Source organism: Lacerta agilis, chromosome 10 (genome assembly GCF_009819535.1).
Source record: "Lacerta agilis isolate rLacAgi1 chromosome 10, rLacAgi1.pri, whole genome shotgun sequence".
NCBI lineage: Eukaryota > Metazoa > Chordata > Lepidosauria > Squamata > Lacertidae > Lacerta > Lacerta agilis.
This window is the reverse complement of record NC_046321.1, coordinates 29,930,236-29,949,153: the sequence shown is the minus strand read 5'-3', so window position 1 is coordinate 29,949,153 and position 18,918 is coordinate 29,930,236. Positions and strand designations below refer to the sequence as shown.

The following is an 18,918-nucleotide window of genomic DNA, read 5'->3' as shown; positions in this document are numbered from 1 at the left end:
AATCACTGTAGAGGTTCTGCAGGCTGCAGCTTGTGTTTAGCTTTCTTTTGTCAGATTTGAAGTGGGGCAGAAAATTAGTAAAACAGCTATGTTTTCTGCAAGTGTTCATATTCTGTACCTCATTAGTCTCTTTGCCCCCCGTCCAACCATAGCATGTGTCTTTAAAAGAGATCCAAAGCTATGTTTGACCTCAAACAGATATCTAGACTGGGGCTGGTAGTAGCTGTAGTTGCTCTTGTTGTTGCTGTTGTTTTTACACAGCAGCAGCAGCAGCAATGCTCTCTAGATGACCATCATTTCACAGTCGTGCTCTCAAACATAACATTGCAGTTGTAATACTGCCAGATTGAAGTTATATCTGTCTCTGTGTGTTTGCTAAGAAGCAGCTCTACTTCTCCGCAGAGAGCTGCACATGTGAAAAAGGGGAGCAAAGAATCCAGCGCACATCCAATTTCCTCCTCTTCCTTGCAAGTAGCATGCTTGTTTTCCTCATGCCACTTGTGCATGCAGCCCTGTGGACACGGTCAATAAGGAGCTGCTGGTGTCCTCTTGCATCCCCTCTGGCCTAATGACAACCTCTGGCAGCAAGCCAGGACTTTGCATAGAGGACACGGAGCGCATTGGAGGAGTTGGCGAAGCTTCTTCTCTGGTCTGCTTTGGAAACTGTCAGGGAATTGTGGATCTGGCTTTAAGAAGAAATAAGGACCACTCTCACTCCTCCTATGCTCCCTCTCCCTCCCTCCCCTTTTCTTTCTTTCCCTCCTGACAATCCCTCCCTTTCTCAGTGGTGCAAAGGATTTCTTTTTTTTCCAGAAAGCAGTGTCTCTGAGGAAGAGGGAGCGAAAGCGAGAAAGGGACGGGCTGCTTCCAGGATTCTGTTCGAGCCAAGATGGGAATGTAGTCTGTGGTATTTCACAGTGCAGTTTCTCAAACGAAACTAGAAGCGTACAATATTTGCTACGAAAGAAGAAGAAAGAGAAGGAGAATTGTACATCTCCCCACCTCCTGGGATCACACAGGAAATTGTGAGGTTGTCTTTTCACTTAGTCAGTGCTGCACATTGTTTTGATATTTCTCCTTAGCCTCATCCCCCTCCCTCCCTCCCTCCCTCCCTTCTTTTAACTTCCAACTCCCATCTTTATTTCCACCCATCCCACACCCTTCTCTGGGCTAGAGGGTTTTGCTTTGACTGTGGGGTTTGCGCTGGAGGAAACTAGTGAGGAGGGGCTGAAGTATCTTTTCTCCACTAGAAGTGGTAGACGACGATTTGTGCTGGTTATTTGAGCTTTTAACTGGGAATTTTTGAATTCCCTTCTTTGGATTGTCTGTCTGGACAAAAGACATTTTTTCTCCTTTGGGGAAGTCAGTCAGAGAATAAGAAAGACGAGACCGTTTCCATGATGAGCTGGGGTGGCTTGCAGATGGAACGGGGATATGTTTTTGGATTCTGTTGCCTAGTTCTCTTGGATCCAGGACAGGTTTGGACTGGGAATCCCAGTACCCAGAAACCTGAACCAGAAGCGCAAATTGAAGTCAACAGCAACGCCAGTTTCAGCCCCACTTTGGAGGACACTGCTGTGGCCCCCACTGAGGCCATACTTGGGGGTGATCGGTGCCTTGGTTATTACGATGTCATGGGTCAGTGGGACCCACCCTTTAACTGCAATTCTGGGATCTACAAGTTTTGTTGTGGGACCTGTGGGTATCGCTTCTGTTGCCAGTTCACAACTGGGCGACTGGACCAAAGTGGCTGTACCAATTATGACAGGCCAGAATGGATCAACACAGGCCAACCACCACCTCAGGTGGACGAGACCCCCGAGAATCCCACACGGGACAAGACCAACATGATTGTATACATCATCTGTGGTGTGGTGGCCATCATGGTGCTGGTAGGCATCTTTACAAAGTTGGGACTGGAGAAATCACAGAGCCCTCAGGCAGAGATGACCATGTCCAGGTAAGACACCCCCCCCCAAAAAAATATCTCTGTCTCTTATCCCTTCTGTGTCTCCTTTTTGACTTTTTCTTTGCAGTGAATTTCAATAAACAACATGTCCAACTGCCTCCTGTAGCTGTCACCTCCTTTGAGGCTGACATTGAGGTCTACAAAGTCAACCAACATCTTTTCCTCTTCTCATCTCCTCATTCTGCCCCACACATACAACCTTCTTTGTCTTTAGATCTAAGTCCTCAGAAGACAAAGAGAGGGAATGATATGGCTCTGGTGAATAATAAAGGAATTGTGCAAATGGGTGGGAATGAGGAGTCCAAGTAGGTGAAGCTTAGCAAATAATGTTTCTTGAGAGTGGAAACTGTTAATTTTACTTAAGAGACAGAAATCTAAGAGGCTAATTTCAAAGGAAAATGTTAAGTTGTTATAAAATGTGGAGGGAGGGAGGGAGGGAGGGAGAGAGAGATATATACTGTGAAGAGAATAATAAGGGTGTTAAGATTAGCCCAGGCAGGCAGGTACACTTTATGCTTGGTATCTACAAGGCTGAAAGTAAAGTTTTTGATATCTTCATGTGTTGAGAGAGAAAGGAAGAGATGGGTGTGTGTGCATAATGAACCTCAGTACCTCAGAATATATTATTTCTTTTCTCCAGGGACCCTGTTTCTAAAGTAAGGCTGTGGAACTTTGTGGAACTTTAGATGCAGTTTCGTGTTTGTGTTTGTGCATGCGTTTGTGGAGGGGGTGGTGAACACTGGTGCCTAGCAAGCAGACACATGCCCCTTGCACCCATTGCCAGCACATTGCAGAGGGATTAAAAGGCAAGTGGCGCGCAACACTGTAAAAAGCTAGGATATTCAAAAGCGACACCTCTCCAACTTCGCTACTGCTCAAGGAAAAGCAGCCCAGAAGGCTGCTGCTGCGGTATGTGCGATGAAAACAAGTTCAAAGCCATGCGGGGGGTGGGGGGGGTGGAGATTGGAAGCGGGTATTGGCGGTTAAGCGTCTCCTGCTGGGACCAACCCTTTGCCTCCTCTCACTTTGCAGCTGCCATTTCTGAAGCAAAGCAACTGAACTTGGCAATTAATTGTAGGTTGTCTGGTGGCGTTTCCTATCTGCATCTCTTGCGCACGCACGCAAGCATTCTCCCATAGTGTGCATTCCATTGTTTTGCTCTCCTTCGCTTATTTTTCTTGTTGAGCTTCCCTTCCTCTGGTTTAATTCTCTCCCTCTGTTACAAGCCCAGTTGTGAATTGTCCTCTTTTCCATTCCCCTCAACTTCTGTGCCTCCCCACTCCCTTGATTCTCCTGTCAGCCCTTTCTGCCAGGGGTCTCTCTCTCTCTCTCTCTCTCTCTCTCTCTCTCTCTCTCTCTCTCTCTCTCTCTCTCTCTCTCCCCCACCCACCCATCCCCCAGAAGCAATAGGGAAGAAGGATTAAGTCTCTTGTCAAAGGCAAAGTTGTTCCTCCCAAGGCTATGTAGCACTTGTAGGTCACGAGTCATGGCTCCTACAACACACATAGCAACATGCGCAGTCGTTTTGTCAGTTGTTGTGGGAAGAGAATGTGGGGGCTCAGGGATGATGACATACAGCGTGGAAGTGCCGGGGAGAGGAGGAAGGGGGCAGGGAAGCAGTGCCACTCTGGGTGCCAGCTCTTTGTGATGCTAGCGCTTGATCTGCTTCTGTGCCAGGACTGCAATCTTTTTACCTGATGTGTAGCAACAGCAAAGATGTGCAGCCAAGGGGGCTATTTGCCCAGTCAGTGACTCTCTGTTTGTGCTTGGCATCGAGGGAGGTGTTGAGGCAACTGTGTGTCCCTTTCTCATTGGCATAATAAGCATCCTGTGCTGCTGCGCAAATGGCCCTGGAGCATGTCTCTCAGCCCAAATCCACTGATCGGCTGCTCCTCTGACTCCCACTGGGCAGCAAGGGAGGCAGAGTCCAAGCCAGAGCACAGCACCAGAATCAAGGATCTGATGAAGGTCTCCACCTCTGTGTATGGGAGGCTGCCAGGGATGATGGCCCATCCACAGAAACGGTCTCAGCTCAGGGGCACCCAACAGCCTGCATGACGCACAATCACAAAAGTAGCCAAACGGGCTTTTCTAATTGCCATGCTGTGAACTATTTCCAGGCAGCTATGTGACTGTGGTGGCAAGACCCCCCACCTGCTGTAGCCCATGGAAAGGATCAAGTTCTAGAATGACGGAGTCAAGGATCCAGGGAAGCTGAACTTTGGGTTTCATGCCAGATTTGCAGGGCGGGGTGGGGGTACCAAATTCTACCACACAAATGTCATTTCCCCAGGCTTCTCTTTGTTTCTGGCAGTGCAAAATACTGAAGTGTTTCTAATGACACCAGAAGTATGTAAACAACCTAACAGGCCGATGGAATCAGACCCAAGTCTATCTGTTCTGTTTCCAACAGTGGACAGCCAGACATTTCTGAGAAGCTTACAAGCAACTCCTCAAGGCAATGGCCTGCCCCCTTCTGTCCCTAGATTTTGGTATTGCCTCTGACCATGGAGGTTCCACCATACGATGTCTAACAGCCATAGAGAGCTAGTTCCCTCCCCATAAATGTAGGGGTGTCCAAAACTCCTTATCTTTTCCATCACATATCACGTTTGAATCCATGGATGCCTTAACTTGCTATAACTTCAGCAAGACTGAAATTTGGTAATGCTGTCCCCGAGTTCAAGTGTTTCATATGATGGTTATGTGACACATTTTATAGATCTAAAAAGAAGAAATAGGGGAGAAATTAAATTCTTCCCTGTTCTAACAATTTGACCCTTTAGCTAAATATGGTTGTATGTGTGCATGAACAGATCCAAATACTTTATGCCCACTTTAAATCATCCCATCAGTGCTCTTCTCTACGACAGAGCAGTAACGTGGTTACAAGTGGCACCATATACATGGCCGATCGGGCATAGCTGTGTTGTGATGCCTGTCAACTGCAATGCCAGCGTAATGGCTTGCTTCAATAGGGTCTGGGGTTTTGCTAGCAGTGGTTGGTTCTGTGACGGCCAAAGTGCCTTTATGGTTTTAAGTGTGTTGTCTCCCCGACTCACCTCCCTCTGACCACTGCCATGCTCCTCTCCTATTGCTACGCTGCGCAACAGCTTTGAAACTCACCAACATACCACATCTGGTAATGACGCACATTACTGGCACAATAGCACAAACCCATCTGCTACATGAATAAGCAGCTTTGGAAAATGTGGTTAATAAAGCAGTACTAAGTAAATAAAATAAAATAAAATAAAATTTCATTAAGAAAATAAAATAGAAACAGGATCTGCAATGCAGGGTACAACTGCAGCATCCTTGTGAATTTGGCTGTCCGGCCTCTGCTTAAACATCTTCTGCCCACCACCTCCCACGGCATTCTGTTCCACTGTCCCCCTTGAAAGGAAGTGTCTTCTAATATTTAGCCAAAATCTTCTTCCCTGCAAATTTACACCTATTTTTTCTAGCCTTCCTCTTGCAAGCAACAAATTTACAATGATTGTTTGGGAGCAAGGGAGAATAGAACTAACATAGGGCTCATCTAGACTTCTCTTTGCCCCACCACTTTCCCTCAGAGGGAAACCTGATCTTTAGCAATTGAGTTTTCTCCAGATTGGCGTTTGCTAAAGAGTGGAGCAAGGGGAAAGCTGCTTGTTCCAGTGCCTAGACATCATGGGTCAAGGGGGAAACCACTGAGACCAAGGCTTTCTAAGCATGGGGCAAGCAGAAGTGTGAATGAGCCCATAGTGTTAAACTAGAAGGGCCACAATGCAAACTTCTAGCATTATACAGTAGACCACCAAAAGCAACTGGTTTTTCATTTTCTTAGGACAAAACAAACACAGTGAATTACAGTTTACTAGTCCAGTTCCATTTGGCTATATAAGTTTTTGCGGTGGTAGGCCAATGTAGGTATTGCAAACAGGCCTTGATTTCAATAGTTTAAATTAGCATGTGTAACTTAATGTTAAATTATAGCCAAAGCCAAGTTAGTTCTGCTTTGGATGAACAGCCAAACTTGGGAATTAAAAAGAAAAAACAAATCTTTCTATGCTTGGCAAAATTATTGCATCTTGATGCAATTGTTCCGCTGTGCCCTTGATAGCAAATAAAAAGCATTGATTTTGGATATGGTTCCTCTATTTTAAATGCAGGTAAATATGACTGAAAACTGGGATCTTTGCTGAGCAGCCACTGCTGTGCAAATTTCTGTTTGATCGGCTGATAAGAGGAACTTTAGATTAAAGGGGCCGGCCAACCTGTGCCCAAGAAGCAATTGCTTTGCTCAAATGTCTCTTGTGCTTTTCCTCTGTTAACTGCACCTCCTTCTCTGCCCCATGGCTAGAACCAGGCTGGTCTTCTCCTGACCATGATGTTCTTCTTAGGTGCTTTGGGATGCAACTCATCGTGTCCCTCACTTCTATTAACATGATACTTACTGTATTTTTATTTTAAAATTATTGTAAGCCAATGTATTTGCAGGGTGGGTTATAAATCTAAGTCATACATAAATGCATGCATAAGTTCATCAATCACCAATGAGGCGGGTGACCCTGCAACTCACTCTGGAGTAAGGAAAACAAAACAAGGGATGTTTAAATAGGCACTTGTCCTCCAGCCCAAAGGAAATTATGGATGCTACCATCAAGCTACTGCTGGAATCTACAGAGGTCATTGCAGGAACTGTGAACTGGAACAAAATGTGTTGCCAAAACTAGGGAAGTTATAATCAGAAGAGGAAGAGCCAGATTTTGGTTTCTATAGAGACAGGTGCTAGGGATGAAGGTGTGCTGGCAGAGGTGGCAGGAGAAAAGAGCACAGAAATAGCACCATCACAGTTAACACAGGCATCACTGTTTCATCTTGCTTAAGTTAATGCTCTTGTTTTACTATTTTATCAAGTCAAATGTGTGCACGGCAATATTTCCTGGAGCAAGGTGTTAATAATTCCTGCTAGAGAGAAAACGTTTGGAAATTGGTCCTATACAAGCTTCCTGTATATCCAGCCCTAGTTTTGCATCTTTCCTGACCTTTGATAACCACTCTATCCTCCATAATACAGCGATTGTACAGGCAGCACTTTATCACGTGACTAACTTTGCTAGACGGGTAACTGGGAGTTACCACTGGGACCATATAACACTGGTCCTAAAGGATCTACACTGGCTCCCATTACATTTCTGAGCACAATTTAAAGTGTTGGTGCTGACCTTTAAAGCCCTAAATGGCCTTGGCCCTGTATACCTGAAGGAGTGTCTCCACCCCCCATCATTCAGCCTGGACACTGAGGTCCTGGTCCATGGGTCCTCTGGCGGTTCCCTCACTGCGAGAAGTGAAGCTACAGGGAACCAGGCAGAAGGCCTTCTTGGCAGTGGCACCCGCCCTGTGGAATGCCCTCCAATCAGATGACAAGGAGATGAGTAGCTTTACAACTTTTACACCTGAAGGCAGCCCTGGAGAGGCCATAGCGAGGCAACAGGAAGCTCCCTCGGGACTGGCACTGGCTTATCCTCCTTCCCAAGCTTGGCAGCAGCTGCACTGGTGGAGGAAATAAGGACATTCCCCCTGCCCTCCAAGTGCACCAATTTTCCAGGGACAGTCACGAAATTACAAAAGCCATCCTGGCTTCTGATTTGATCGCAGGCATCTTTTCACCACCTGCTATCTGATCCTTTCCCCTGGAGATGCCAAAGACTGAAGCTGAGACCTCCTTCTTACAAGGCAGGGGAAGGGAGTCTTTTTCACCTTGAGGGCCACATTCCCTTCTGGGAGCCACATGCCAATGGTGGGTGGAGCCACAGGCAAAAGGGGGTGAAGCATTGGGTGTAAATTTTACCTTCGTACAGTAGATTAGTTTCTACACTCACTCACACACACACACAATTCTCTCTATCCCTCCCCCCCCCCTCCGCAGACAAACAAGAGGCATGATCAGAGTCCATGGGCACATTCCAGCCAGGTTAAAACACTCAAGGCTGGTGCAAAGCCAGGTGTTATATTTGTGTTATAGGGTGTGGCCTGGCTTTAAGAGAGTTTTGAGGGGCAGATGGAGAAGTCCAGAGAGCCCCAACTTGGTCCATGAGCCTGAGGTTCCCTGCCCCAGATAAATTGCTCTGTCCCTGAGTCCTTCCCCAGCAGCTCTCAAAGAAGCTAATAAGGCTGTTGGAATGGACAGGAAATTTGGTAACTTGTTGCCTCTGTGAGTGTCTGATCAGTAAGGTGCCTGCTCTAGTCTGCAGATTGTCTGCTAGGGAAACAAGTTTGACAATAAATCCATGTTATATTTGCAGGTGAGTAGGGTCTTGGGGGTGAATTGAAAAGCTACGAGAAATTGTTTATTAGGGCAACGAGAATGATCCTGGAAACTGCTGCAAATTACAGCACGAACCGCTTAAATTTATGTTTGGGGCTTGGCCTTCACATGCTTGGACACAGCTTATGGAAACTGAGTGGTGGATATCCCTTTCAGCTACACATTCCCTGGGAATAAAGCCCACTGAACTCGATAGGATTTACTTATGAGTAGACATGGATAGGATGCACTGTGAGTCACACAGCCAATATATGGCATGAAGAAAAGAAGTGGGGCTTGGCCTCTTATAAGTGCCTAAACCTAGATAGTATAAGTGAGCAAACAATTACATGAGACAACGACAACATTCATATTAATTTCAAACATGGTGTTTTGTTTTATTTAATTTTGTGAGCTGCTTTGGGCCCATCTCTGATGGAGAAAAGTGGAATAAGCTGTTAAAATAATTGAAATGCATTAAAATAAAATAGTAAGATGTTGAATTCCACCCACAGCAAACTGAAAAGAGATCAGCCATGCTCATTCCAGCCTGTTCCCTGGGCCATCGGCAAGAATAATTCTGCATAGTTATTGGAAATAACTTAGGGTAGAATCCAAAGGCCCTGCCCACCATCCATCAGCAGAATGGGCACAAATGGTGGAACTGATTACTATTCCCCTAATCCCTTATTCCCCCAAAATCTGCTCTGGCAGGTTGGAGATTCTTCCAGATCAGATGGGGTAGGTGGGAGAGGGCTGCAGGGGGAGACATGGAAAAGTAGGTCCTCTCTGCTTGCACAGCATGGGATGTCACCCTATAACACAAATATGTATATACAGTGGTAAGAACCTAATTCGTTCCAGAGGTCCGTTCTTAACCTGAAACTGTTCTTAACCCGAGGTACCACTTTAGCTAATGGGGCCTCCCGCTGCTGCCGTGCGATTTCTGTTCTCATCCTGAAGCAAAGTTCTTAACCTGAGGTACTATTTCTGGGTTAGCGGAGTCTGTAACCTGAAGTGTCTGTAACCCGAGGTACCACTGTATGTATTAGGCCATTTCAATAAATAATGTATGTAGGAAATATCGACCAAGAATAAAGACTTGTAAAAAATATTCTTTGTTTGATAATAATACAATCAGGGACTATTAGAAATAATTAAATGGGAAGGAAGGGAGTTCTTGTGGTATCAGACAGGGGCACAAAAAGCAAGAGGAAGAAGTGAAGAAAATGTGAAAAAAAGGATTTCTATTTATTTTCTTTAAAAAAGGCAGGCAAAGTACTGGCTCTGGGAAAGCATTTTAAAATAACCCGTTGATTACAGTAATTGCAAAAAGGGCCATATGCTGTGGAAACAGGTTGTGTGAATTGGCCCCAATGGACATGTAACACTTCTCTGGTGCTGTTCATGCAATTTCTGGTGTTAAGACTAGAAGCAGCACTTCATTAGGAAGTTTATCAATTAACTGAGATCTCAATTTACACTTAAGGCTCAGTGTAGAAATGTTGGCTCGCAAAATGTACATCCTGCCCAAGAAGTCTATATTTTGCAGAAATCCTTTTGATTTTATGTCAACAACAAAAAAGTGCCATTTTGGAATGCCAATGAGCATGGGCAGAGGTCTATCAGCACCGAATAACTGAAACACAACCTTCTAAATTTAGAACTCCTGAACCAGGTGTGGACAATATCTAGCCCGCCAGAGGTTGCTGAACTACATCTCTCATCATCCCTTGCCATTGACCAGGCTTGTGGGGCAGACAGGAGCAACATCTGGAGGTCCAAAGGTTCCCCACAGGTCTCATTTTAGAAATTAACCACTGAATATTAACAAATGGGTTGCTTTCTCACGATTCCTCCTTCAGATATGGAGGCTTTTAAAACAAGCTAGTGTCAGGAAGCAGATATTGTGCCCCACCTGGAAATGTGCTGGATTCTGGTGCTGAGAGGCAGAAGTGGGGGGTGGCTCATAGCAATGTTCTCATAAGGACGGAGAAGCTGTAATGCAGCCAGGAGTAAGCCAGATGGTCTCCTACTGCATGCCAAGAGCCCCAGCAGCAGAAGGTGGCATGGATAATAACCCGTTCCCAAAAAGATGGCATGGGCTATGAAGTGGACTGTAATATACAGTGGTACCCCGCTAGACGAATGCCTCGCAAGACGAAAAACTCGCTAGACGAAGGCATTCGTCTAGCGGAAGGCTGCCCCGCAAGACGAAAAAGTCTATGGGGCTGCCTCGCAAGACGAAAAATTTTCATCTTTTTTTTTTCCGTTTTGCGGAGCGCGGCTGTCATTGCCGCTCCGCAAGACGAAAAACCCGCTAGACGAAAATTTTCGCAGAACGAATTATTTTCGTCTAGCGGGGCACCACTGTATTTGAACAGTGGGCGACAACACATTTGTGGTTTGGGCTGGGTGAGGAATAGCATCTTTTGAGTGCTGACTATGAAGACCATGAAGAAGAGAGATACGGAACCGGATCCAGCCACGGGGCCGGATCCTTATCTCCTTATTTTGGTCCATGGCCTCATCCTATGCAACCCACAGCTCCCTCCAGGTTTTCTGTTGTCCTGGGCCTCTCAGGCTTCCCACAGGCAGACAAGGAAGAGCTATGAGGTAAAACAAGCAGAAGCCAAACTGGAGCTGAATCTACAAAGTTTGTGGAAGGAATAGGAGAAGTGCTGGAAAACATATGCTGACCAGAGTTGCCTGCCTATTGTAGTTGTGAGTTATGGGCAGTAGCGGTTATGGTGTGTGTGTGTGTGTGTGTGTGTGTGTGTGTGTGTGTGTACGTACGCAGGAGATGACAGCTTCCTATGGAAGCAGTTTAGAATAACCCCTGACAGTTATATTGGTTTAAATTTGTTATGCGGACAAAATACTATCACTGCAGAGATTCTGATAGTGGATTTCGGGCAGATATATCAGTGCAAATGTCTTGGACTGGAGGAAGGATGAAAGGGTAGAAGTCTACTTGTGTTTTTTGTCATTTTTTGTGTGTGCACTGAAAAAAATCCTGATTCTGAATGTATTTACTTGGAGTTGGAAGCAAGTGCGTCTGATTTCAGTGGAACTTACTTGCATTGAGATAGCTTAGTTGGCAGAGCACGAGACTCTTAATCTCACGGTTGCAGGTTCAAGCCCCACGTTGGGCAAAAAGATCCCTGCACTGCAGGGGGTTGGATTGGGATAACCCTTGTGGTCCCTTCCAAAACTCTACAGTTCTATGAAACACATTGAATGTTAATATTTTATGTGATTGACTAGCATTTTGATCCTTAGCACATTTCTGTGGAGGCACTACCCAAAGCAGGTACGTGCATGCTTAAAATGATTGTACTCTTTATCACCCACAGTGGGAATGAAGATAACAGTGCAATGCTTGAGAAAGGAACCTGCGAGGGAGCACGAAGTGCCCTTCCCCCAGCTCACTAATGAGAGCTAATTTTCATCTTGTCTCCTTTTATCTGTCCTAATGTCTTGCTTGCGTGTAAGTTGAACATACAGTTGCCCCAGGGAACAGGCCTGATTGGCTGGTGGAGTGCTGTCTATTAGAGAAGAGCTGGCTCTCCTAAGAAGAGGTTTCCAGCCTGTTGGGAGGGCCACAGGTTGGGAAAGAAGGTACCACATAAGGGGACACCATAAATATTTAAAGACCCATAGAGCTGAAGTAGGAGAAGAAGAAGAAGAAGAGTTTGGATTTGATGTCCCGCTTTTCACTACCCGAAGGAGTCTCAAAGCGGCTAACATTCTCCTTTCCCTTCCTCCCCCACAACAAACACTCTGTGAGGTGAGTGGGGCTGAGAGACTTCAAAGAAGTGTGACTAGCCCAAGGTCACCCAGCAGCTGCATGTGGAAGAGTGGAGACGCGAACCCGGTTCCCCAGATAACGAGTCTACCGCTCTTAACCACTACACCACACTGGCTTGGTGCTGTAAAGATGCAGAAAATAATTGTCTTTCCCCACAGAAAAGAATTCAGCCTTTAAAAGGTATAATTGGGTAAATGCATAGGGAAGCAGGTCCGTTTGGTGATCTGATCAGGAGTGCAGGAAATGGTTGTGCTAAAGCAGGACTAGGGACCTGTGGGACTTGAGATGTTGTGGGGCACCCAGCTCCCATTTTAGCCCCTGTCCGTGCAGCCGATGGTCTGGGGAGCTGTAGTCCAGCAACACCTGCAGGGTCATTGCTCATGCCTGCACTAAAGAATCCACACAAAGTCTACAATTGCATTAGTCAAAACTGCATATGTGTGTTTATTAGGAGACATTTGCCTTGAAATGTTGATGAATTTTCATGAGGTAACAAACCCGCAAATCGCTGCAAAGTGCGGAGAACTGAATTTAAGATTGGGGAAATGAGAAACGGAGAGAACCAAAACTGACAGCTCCTTCCATCCCTGGCTGCCGCAGAACTTACTCCTTCCGACTGTGGTGCTGGCTCAAGCCAGAGGGGAGGAAAGGGTTGCCCTTCTACAAACAGGATCAAAGATGCACTAAACACCAGGAACAAATCCAGAAGGTTATTTTGGCAGAAAGTTTCATAAGTGCATTTCCTGGTAGTAAAGATGGAATAATTGAATAACTGACAATTTGTTGCCTTTTCATGTCAGCCAAAACGTTCTGCCAGAAGTGGCTGCCTCACTCTGGCTAATGATAGGGCTGGCCCTGCTAATCACTCATGGCATCGTTCAGCTGTACAGACAGTGGGTGCCGGTACTTCCACACAGCAGTTTATGGAGGACTCAGGGCTGCTCACACAGGCATGTTTTGTGTGGCATCCACATGAGCTCATCCTTGCCATATCCACCCCCCCCCCCCGCCACCCCATTTCATCCAAATTTTTTATTTGTGCACGAAATTCAGCAAGTTTAGAAAAATCCACAGAAACAGCAAGTCTGTGTTCAATAGGGAAATAATTTGTGATATCATTTTAATGAGGACTTTGTTGTGTGGATGCTATGAAAAACTTGCAGTCAAGAGCAACACTGACAATAAACTGCAATGTGGAAGCATCTGGTGTCACAGAATAATAGAATTGTAGAGTTGGAAGGCACCCAATGGGTAATCTAGTCAAATTCCCTGCAATGCAGAAATAACTGTCAATCCTGAATTTTTCTGCATGCTTTCTTTCCACCTCTTTCCACCTCACCCTTACTTTATGGTCACTTGCAGACAGCCTGTTTATTGAGCATTCATCCTCATTTGCTTGTGGGAAGGTTATATGACTTCAGTTATCACATACTGTCTGGTGCACTTCCCCATTGCTTTCCTGACCACAAAAATATGTTGTTGTTTTTTAAAAAATCCTAAAACAGGGTTTGTTGTGCAAGAGTGCCAAATCCAATGTTCATTGTGCTACCCTGGCTGGATCTAGACATGTCAAAGAAGTGATTGTAAACTCATACAGGGACATCCAGTAGGGAAAGACGGGACTCCACAGCGCCATCTGGTGTCACAGTGTTATATCGCATATAAAACGCTTTTTCTTTACCAATCTAGCTGAGTCCCTGAATTCGCTGCTGGGTGATTGAATACCACCTGCAAAGTAACGACAGCCTGGAAGCAGCAGCCCTCTCCCTCTCCCTCCATCATTCTGTCGTGGGAACCCCAAACATTGCTTCTCTTTCTCACTGGCTCACATCCCAAAAGTAGTTTGTTCATTGTGACTAGGCGTACATGTCGCGAGTAGTCTTGGCAGTTAAAACTGGTATGGAGTGTAAATGATGGTGGGGCAAACAAGAATTTTGTGACACTTGTTTTAGTAGACACTGATTAGCTCAGTATTATTAGCTTAGGGCTAGAAAAGCAGTGATGTATAAGGATTTTGAAATATTAAATTATTCAGCCTTGTGGTAGGGCTGGTGCCTTAACAAATTACGATGGTTCTGAAAAGATGTTGAGTGGCACCTCGGAATTTGGTGCTGTGGTTTTTCCCCGCCCTCTCCAGTCCCCCGCACCGCACTCCTACTCTGGCCCGGCATTCAACATACTATCAAAGTCAACAATCCAAATGCCATTGTGTGTAAACTCCAATATGGGTTGTATACTAGGCTGTTGCAGCCCTGATTGTGCCCTTCATGGTACCCTTCCCTACCAACAGCCCCTCCACTACTCTGGCAAGGATTCCCCAGCAGCCTATGACCAGCTTCACCTCTAAACATGAAGTCAGAAGATTCATGCTCAGGAGGATCCCCCCCCCCCGGCTGTTGCTTATCAACTGTTTTTCCCTTGCAGAGCCACACTATGGACCCTATTTATCTTTGCCCAGTTTCTGTCATTCTTTCGATACTTCTGAGCTGCTCGGACATATGTTGGGCTCTAAATCTACATGGTCTGGACTAGCTGGGATTGCAGCTCATCACTCTGCCCAGAAATCCAGCATGGAGGCCAAACTCCCCCCCAGAGCTGATTTAACCCATTGAGCAAAATGAAGCAGATATGCTCTTCAGAATGCCATTGTGTATATGATAATTATTGATTATGCAACTGGTACATAGAATTGCTCTTTTTCCCTTCCAGTTCTCTTTTTGCATCCCGACCCCTAGGGCTCGTCCACACTTTGCTTGTTCTGTGTCTAGAAAGCGGGGGTCTGAGAGGTTTTCTGCTTGCTTCGCTGCTTTTCCCGGGACACTGAATTTACCACTGAATTAGAGCAAATGTCAGTCTGCGGAAACGCTGTTGATGTTTGCTCCAATTCAGCGAGTTCTCCTGGGGGGAAGCAATGGGACAAGCAGATGTGTTGAAGTGCTTTTTTGTGTGTGTAAACGGCAAGCCACCTTAACTGCATTGGCAGAAAGGCAGTATATGGAGAGAAAAAATAATACTTTGAATACTGCTCCACTTTTTGTCAGCAGCCCTTGTGTGTGGTGTAGTAAAACAATATATCTAAAGGAGGGCAGTGCCCGGTATCAGATATGCTTATTTAACACATGCTGTAGGGGAGGAAAGAGTATGAATGGGAAGCATTCAAAACATGCCCTCTCAGTCTCTCACCTGCATATTTCTATGTCACCTTCATTCCGTGTTACACATATAGATCAGCTCTCAGCTGAGGTTTTGGAGGTGAGTGAACCCCTCACTGAAACAAAGAAGTTTCTTTTCAACAGATGGCACAGCAAAGGCAGGTTCCCTGTCTGCATGCCCTCCACTTGCCCTCTAAAACCCACTTCCTGTCTCCTTCCTCTTCCCTCCTCGCATGTGAAAGGAGAAGCCCCCTCTACTCCTGATCGGTCAGAACAGGGAGGCAAGAACCTTGTGGCACAAATCACTGGGACTAGAGCAGAGGGCTTTTTTTTCAGCCAGAACTCGCCAGAACTCAGTTCCGGCACCTCTTAGTATGGCAAGGGCAGGAGGGAAGCAGAGTTTACATTACATTACACACACACACACACACACACACACACACACACACACACTATGAAGAGTAAGCTTTAGTTGGCCCTTTTGCTTGCATGTACATTTGAAAAATAGGCATATGGACATGCACACACAGAGAGAGGAATTTCTCTTTCTTTCTCTCTCTCTCTTTCCTTAGCTTTAAAATTTACTGACCATTGGCAACACTGGTGCGAAAATGCCGGCTTGCCCTGAAACATAGCAGCAGGGTTACAGGCTATGGGAGGTGGCTCCCTTTGGCTCCTCAGGTTCCCTTAAGTATAATCCTTCTTGACTAACATCATGGGTCCTTTCTTTCGCCTTTGCTCATGGGCTTCAGGCCCGTGACCGCGACTGCCAGGCTGCATTTTCTCTGCGGGGCCCTGTACAAGCATTGAGCTGACAACGTCCTGGCTTGCTTTCCCAGGCTTGTAAGCCAGCCACCGGGATGCTCACACCAGCTTCTCCTTGAAGAGATGCTTCCAAGCGTTTGGCCCTTCGCCTGTACTCACTGGCTCGTTTATGGGTTTTTTCAGAGCTCCTAACAAGGAGCTTAATCTGTCCACGATGGCAAGCCTTTTGCTGATGTTGGCTGGAGTGCCTACTTGCGGGTAATAAGCTGGCATCAACTGAGTTCTAGGAAAGCTTCTGTTTCATTTTAGGAGGTCAGTTGGTATCAATATTTCTATCATGTCTAGGGTTGGCATACGTCTGGAATTTCCCAGACATACCTGGAATACTGCAAAATGTCCAGGAAAATCTGTAGGTATGGCAACCCATGTCGGCATTTTTTGTGATTTTGCCAAAAAAAAAAAGCTCAACAACTTTTGTGTCTGGAAATTTTCACTTTTTGAAATATGGCAACCCTAATCATGTCCTCCTAATGCACACGCACCACTAAGGGTGGCTTACAACAATTTAAAATTACAATGCAATAAGTGGACTGAAATGCAAAGGATGCAATGAAATAAATACCATAACAAATAAAATACGTAGCATTAAATATCCTTTGAAAAGCAACCAGAAGAGTGAATGGAAGTTTACTTTTTGAAAACTACCTTAACAAGCAAAAATCTTTATCAACAGGGGTTGCTCGAGCTGCTTTTAACAGGAAAATATTGCATATAAAAACGAGAGTGTCAATGTGCAAATCTGTAGTTCTTGGTTGTAACTGTAGGGTCTGGATGCTCTTGTTGTTACCAGTAGGACTCCTAGACCAGTGGTGGCAAACCTATGGCACGCGTGCCAGAGGCGGCACTTGGAGCCCTCTTTGTGGGCATGAGTGCTGTCGCCCCAGCACTGAGTGAAATGGCGATCCCAGCCCCTGCACTATCTTGAAATGAAGCTGTAGGAGGCTGCTGGAGTATTCCTTGTGCCCGTGCACCCTGCAAGTGTGTGTGTGTGTAGGTGACCGTCAGCTGGAAGAGAAGCATCTGACAAGGGCGGGTAGCTGAGATTTTGAGGGAATGCGAGAGGGTGGCTCTCTGTATGTGTGCGTGTGAGAGGGAGGGAGGGAGGAAGGGAGTGTGTGAGCCCATGTGTTCGAAGTGGAGGTATGGAGGAGGGTGCCGGAGTTCAAAAGTCCCTTTCTTAAAATGATTGTGTTGTCGCCGCTGCTGCTGCATGCCTGCCTGTCAGCCACTCTCTGTGCACGTGCGTGGTGGAGTGTATGTGAGATCCAGGCCAGCTGGGCATTGCACCCAAAAAAAAAAGCTCAACAACTCTGGGCAATCTCCCCCCATTATCTTAATTAGGAGACCCCCCCCCAACAGGAAGTGTGTTATGCCCAGAAAAATACGATAAATTGCGGTGTTGGCACTTTGCAATAAATAAGTGGGTTTTGCATTGCAGTTCGGGCACTCGGTCTCTAAAAGGTTTGCCACCACTGTCCTAGACATTATCTTCATGGCTCTGTCAATGTGATGAAGAACTTTTCTCTCATATATATATATATATATATGTGTGTATATATATATATATATATATATATATATATATATATATATGTATATATATATATATATATATCGCTCACACCTTCCTTTGTGAGTGCCCTTTGCTGGACCGCACACAGCACCTCAGGTCACGTGGGACTCACCAGCTGATTGGGCTGCCCGCCTCCCTGTGCTAGTCATTGTGGGTTCCCGCCAAACCCCAGTTAACCTATCAGCACCATTGGGAGGCGGGGCCAGTTGCATAAATAGGATGGATAACTTTTCTGCTTAATGCCAGAATAGGCTTCGAAACTATTTACAAGTATAAAAACCAATTACACAAGCATTAAAATACAAACATCTATAATTAAAATGCACAGTAACACAATCTCATTAAAACATGAAAATATAAACACTTCTGGAAGTGGAGAGCCTTCCGGGAAGAGGACATGCTAATTTGGTCTGTGCAAAGAAAGTCACTGGGAGGGAACTCAGACACAAGTCAGGCTGCAGGTCAGAGAGCAAAACTCAAGCCCTAGCAGCATCTTGGGGTGGGGAATCAGTATCTGCCGAGGTGTTCATGCTGTGAATTTCCACCTATATTCAGCCAGTATATATGTGTAAATCGGGGTGGGAAATGGCTCCTTCAATATGTGAATAAGTTTTGAGCTGGTTGCTCCACCTCAACTGCATGGCTCTCACCAGCCACTCTTGTGCTTCTGTACCAATTTAGGAACTTTTACCACTTTGTAACTAAACAAAGTTTTACTGGCTGTGCAAATTTTCTGCTGATGTATGGAAAAGCACATAAACCAAACCTTTGAAGAGTTTGTAAGTAAACCGTTCTTTAACTTACCAAACGTGTGGGTTTTTCCTGTGCTGGGGTGGAAGAGGGAAATTTTGGAACTCACTTGGAAGGGCATATTTTAAAGGTCTAAGAGCCTATATTTCCAAACTTTACTGCATATTTTGTGACTTTAAATCTCTGCTAGGGTTCTCTCACCAAAGAGTTTTTGCCCCAAACTTGGATCCTGGCATACAGGATTTCATATATATAGCCAGCTGCTATCTCCATAAACTCCATCCGCCCTCTGGCAATTATGTTTGAAATCCCCTCCCGCTGGCAATGAGGCTTCTGTTGTGTATGACATTTGGGGTTAGAATCATGGAATTGTAGAGTTGGAAGGGTTTGCGATGGTCATCTAGTCCGACTCCCTGCAATTCAGCAATATTTTTGCCTGATGTGGGGCTCCAACCCACAACCTTGAGATTAAGAGTCTCCTGCTCTACTGACTGAGCTATCGCACAGGGGCTGCAAGATTCCAACCCCAAACTGCATGGTTCAATG

The 18,918-nt window shown here is 45.6% G+C and overlaps 1 protein-coding gene across 1 annotated transcript in view; it reads left to right on the top strand.

The window, feature by feature from the left end:
- Nucleotides 1–417: 417 nt before the first annotated feature.
- Nucleotides 418–18,918, top strand: part of SHISA8 (shisa family member 8) — a 31,242-nt gene continuing 12,741 nt past the window's right edge. Inside the window, exon 1 of the mRNA XM_033163067.1 lies at nucleotides 418–1,960. Coding sequence (XP_033018958.1) covers nucleotides 1,398–1,960 — 563 coding nt within the window. The 5' untranslated portion in view covers nucleotides 418–1,397. The remainder of the gene's footprint in view (nucleotides 1,961–18,918) is intronic.